General features: G+C 51.1%; 1 protein-coding gene across 3 annotated transcripts in view; it reads right to left on the bottom strand.

The window, feature by feature from the left end:
- Nucleotides 1–4637, bottom strand: part of Rcc1l (RCC1 like) — a 35542-nt gene that overhangs the window by 20223 nt on the left and 10682 nt on the right. For all 3 annotated transcript variants that reach the window (XM_005344666.2, XM_026788296.1, XM_026788293.1), the window contains exons 3-6: nucleotides 4027–4155; nucleotides 3209–3275; nucleotides 2125–2176; nucleotides 864–948 (exon numbers count right to left, since the gene is read on the bottom strand). In XM_005344666.2, the coding sequence (XP_005344723.1) occupies nucleotides 864–948; nucleotides 2125–2176; nucleotides 3209–3275; nucleotides 4027–4155 (333 nt within the window). The remainder of the gene's footprint in view (nucleotides 1–863; nucleotides 949–2124; nucleotides 2177–3208; nucleotides 3276–4026; nucleotides 4156–4637) is intronic.

Below are 4637 nucleotides of genomic sequence, written 5' to 3'. Positions count from 1 at the left end.
GCTCCAAAGCCACAGAGAAACCCTGTCTCGAAACACCAAAAAAAAAAAAAAAAATTTTTTTGAAGATGAACTAGCATTATATGATGAAGCTTTTAGAGTTTGCATAAATAAATAAAATAAGCAATTACAGCCTTTCTTCTATGCACTGTTTTGGGGGGGTTATAGTTCTAGGGATAGAATTACCAGTGAGCTATATCCCAGCCCAGTGAGAAGCAGTTTCTAACACTCTCTGGGCTTGCTAGCAGATCCAGAAGCCAGGCACAGTGGCATGCACCTGTAGGTTTATGTACATGTAGACTCAGCAGGCGAAGGGAAGAGGCCATTTAGGCCAGGAATTAGATGCCACCCAGGCAGCACAAGACCTTATTAGGCAGCTGGCCAAAGCACAGCACTGAACCACAGACTCTTGGGTAAACCAAGATCTCAGAAAAGCAGAAGCTCTGGTACCAGGCCAGGGCCAATGAAATGCCTTTTAGAGGAATGCTCTCTGATGCAGGTCCTGAAGGTTCCCACAAATTGAACTCAATAAAACATGAGTTCATAATCAAGTCACTAAGCCCCTGAGGGGATTGGGTACTACTGGTATGAGTCAGCAGAGGCAACAGACAAGCCTGCTCCTCCAGACTCCAATCGCTAGGATAAATGAGGCCCAGGGCTCTGCTACTGACAATAGTGCCGAGGAACCTCTGGCACCGTCTTGGTTCGTTTCTATGGAAACCAGCAGCAAAAGGAACAGGAAAGGACGTAAAAGATGGCAGTCCCCAGAAGACCCAAATCTAGACCATTAACCCTACAGTCCACAATGACTGCAGAGGCCACAGACCAAGATCTTTCACCTCCCCAAGGGGGCAATAAGCACCTACCTGTCTGTCCATCGGCACCCCATCCACAAGAATAGACTTCCCCTTTGTTTGTGAGGAACAGGCTGTGGTCCTGACCACAGACAACCTGGCAGACACAGAGACACAGTGCTGTTCATGCCTAGGCAACCAAGCCTGTGCGGGGGGGGGGGGGGGGGGGGGGGCAGTGGATTCTCCATCAGTTCTTCCCTCCTCCACTCCCACACTGACCTCCCATCTGCCCTCCCCACCTCCACTCTGTAACCTTCCCTGTTGGATGGGCTGTCTCTGCCCACTTCACCCTTCTCTGGAAGGCACCATCCACACCCCAGGGCTCTCCTGTGGCTCCACACCACAGGACCGCCTATCTACAGTACAGTAAGATGCCACACTTCTCCTAACACACAGGACAGATGCTGCACCAGAAGCTGTGCTAAGGCAACAGTCGAGATGCCCTAACAAATGGAACCCCCGAAGTTTAGTGACCTACCCAAAGTCACTCAGTAAGTGGAGAAGCGGGGACTCACATTCCCAGGCCTATGAAGCCAGTTCCAGAACTCCATTCTACTGCAACCTTAGCCCTAATCCTGCTACATCCCCTTCACTTCTACCCTGCATCTACATTCTAGCATCGGTTCTGGCCTGTGGTAAGTCAGTTTTGACTAATCTCTTCATCCAGTGTGCTGTTTTAGGACAACCTGACGCAGGCTAGAGCCATCAGAGAAGAGGAAGCCTCCAGCATAAGACTGGGCTTAGCTTGGCATGGTGGAACACATCTTTAATGCCAGCACTCAGGAGGCAGAAGCAGGAGGATCTCTGTGAGTCTGGGGCCAGCCTGGTTACAGAGTGAGTTACTCGACAGCCAGGGATACACAGGGAACCACTATCTGAAAAAAACAAAGAATGTGCTGTTAAGCAAGCCTGTGGGCACCCCTGGGCTGGTGGTTCTGGGTTCTGTAAGAAAGCAGGCTAAGCAAGCCATAAGGATAAAGCCAGCAAACAGCACCCCTCCATGGCCTCTGGCATCTGCTCCTGCCTCCAGGCTGCTGCCCTGTCTGAGTTCCTGTCCTGACTTCCTTCCGTGCTGAACAGTGTTATGGAAGCTTAAGCCAAATAAACCTTTTTTTTCCCAAATTGTTTAAGGTCATGGTGCTTCATCACAACCACAGTGCCCCTAAGACACGCAGAGAAGCCCAAAAACAAATGTGACACCACCCTGTGCACCCGGCACCCTTCCAAAGCACTCCAGAGACAGGCCTAGAGATGCTCAGCCCAAGCCTCTCACCTGAACCACCTGTCCATCAAAGTCCTGCATCCTGTGCACTTTGTGACTCTCACTGCAGCCAGGAACAAATCAGGAAGAAAGAACAGAGGCAGTCCTGAGCACCTCGCAGGCTGGGCCCCACCCAGCACCCTCCCTCCTGTAGTCCTACCTGCAGTCAGGTCCCCACAGGCACAAACATTACAACAGCTCTCAAATGTGGGGCAGTTTGTTTGTTTTTGAGACAGGGCCTCTCTGTTACACAGCTCTGGCTATCTTGGAACTCACACTATAGACCAGGCTGGCCTCAGAGATCCATCGGCCCTGACTCCTGAGAGCCGGGACTAGAGGCTTGCTCTGCCACACCCTACCCATAACCCTTTGTTTTTATCTTTGAGATAAGGTCTGCAGAAACTGCCCAGCCAGGCCAGGAATTTTCAACTCTCCTGTTTGTACTTTCTAAATGCTGGGATTATAGCCATTCACCACTAGTCTGGCTCGGGAAAATACTTCCAACACTAAATTAAAAAGACTAAAATAGAGGGAAGTTTTTTTAAGATTAATTTGACAAAGTGAAAAAAATTCAAAAATAAATTGAGAACAGCCAGACACAATGGTACACACTTTAATCCCAGCACTTGGGAGGCAGAGGTAGGGTGGATCTCTGTGCATTCAAGGCCAACCTGAGATGGAAATTTACAGGCCAATCAAGGACACACAGTGAAAATCTGTCTCTAGAAAAATGAAAGAATTGCAGGGCCGAACAAAATGGTTCAGCAGGTAAAGGCACTTGCCACCAAACTCAACAAACCTGAGTTCTGTCCCCAGAAGCCACATGGTGGGAGGAGAGAACTGACTCCTGCAAGTTGTCCTCTGACCGCCACACATGATGACATGCGCGTGTATACACACGCACATTCATACACACAACATAAAAGTTTTAACAGCTTTACACGTCAGGACCTCACCCTACAAACGATGGAGCCTCTGCTGAGGTAAGTGCTCCCTCCTCAGCATAAGGACCAGGTCCTACACTCAGGTGTACACCCAGGGTAATTAGGAGCCTTCAGGGTCCCCGCTGCGGGGAAAGTAGCACTATCGGACTCACCTGTACACTTCGTCCTCCACCACCTTCCGTCCGCACTGCCCGTGGGAATTGTTCCCCATGCTGAAGACTGAAGCACAGCCCAGCCGTCAGGTCAGCTCTGAGGGCCTCAGGGTCACACCACCACATAGGTGGTCCTAGCCTGCTCACCCTCACTGTCCTAGGTCTCCCCCTCCCACACCCCAGCACCTGCAGCAGCCCCATGAGAGCGGCAGGGCTTCTCTTCCAGACCCGCTTCCACCTCCAAGGATGGAAGGTCACAATTAACTGCTATGACCCCAGGAGAACTGCAATGGGAAGAAACCATCAACAGACAAGCTTCTGTTCAGCTGGACGTTTGAGGCTAATAATGTCTCCACAGTGACCACTGTTAACACACTCATAACCCGCAAACATATATACTCAGACATAAACATACACAATTAAAAATAAAATCATGAAAAACAAAAAACAAGTAGGGCTGCAGAGATGGTTCAGATCTTGCTGATTCCTGCAGAGGTCCCAAGTTCAGTTCCCAGCACCCACACTGCGCAATCACAACCACCCTGCTCCAGAGATCTAATACGGTCTTCTGATCTCTGCAGAGACGACATGTATGTAGCATACACTCAGACACACATACACATGAACAAAAATTAAAAATAAATCTTAGAAAAGAGTGAGGGCTGAGGCAGAGCTCAGTGGTAGAGCAGGTGGCAGCTTTCCAGCACCGCGGGGAGCACAGGGTTAGCAAGTCCGCCAACACCACCTCCCAACCCATCCCCCAGTGAGTCTGCTGGGGAACCCCACACCACACAGACGCCCTCAGCAAGACTACTCACCACCTTCTCGGTCTGTCAGGATAAGGGAGTGTGCTCGGCCACAGGACACCTGCAACACCTTTGTTTCCTGAGGTCTGTCGAGGGGTAGCGGGACAGGCGAAGGCTCCAAAACGTACTCATAGCCCCTGGCTGAACAGAAGCACACGTCACTAGTCGGCCACTGATTCAGCCACATCAGCTCTTACAGAAACCTGGCTGCTTTACACAGGAAGGAGCGCAGCAATAGCTCAGCACGCAAGCTCTGCACAAGGCTAGCCTGAGAAGCCGGACTCCCAGCCTGTCCTCCCGTACTGCCTCCACGCCACAGGCAGGTCCTGAAGACTGGATTTGCCTCCTCAAAGAAATCGGGACTGGGGTGGAAGCTCAGAATGCTTTCCTGACATACACATAGACCAGGGCTCCATCCCCGGATGAGCAGTGAGTTCAAAACCTGCCTGTGCGACATGAAACCCATTTTAAAAAAGAGAAGACAGCCGGGCGGTGGTGGCGCGCGCCTGTAATCCCAGCACTCGGGAGGCAGAGGCAGGCGGATCCCTGTGAGTTCGAGGCCAGCCTGGTCTACCAAGGGAGTTCCAGGACAGGCTCCAAAGCTACAGAGAAACCCTGTCTCG

This window comes from Microtus ochrogaster, chromosome 2 (assembly GCF_000317375.1).
Source record: "Microtus ochrogaster isolate Prairie Vole_2 chromosome 2, MicOch1.0, whole genome shotgun sequence".
Lineage (NCBI taxonomy): Eukaryota > Metazoa > Chordata > Mammalia > Rodentia > Cricetidae > Microtus > Microtus ochrogaster.
The sequence above is the reverse complement of the archived record's forward strand: the minus strand, read 5'-3'. Positions and strand labels throughout refer to the sequence as shown.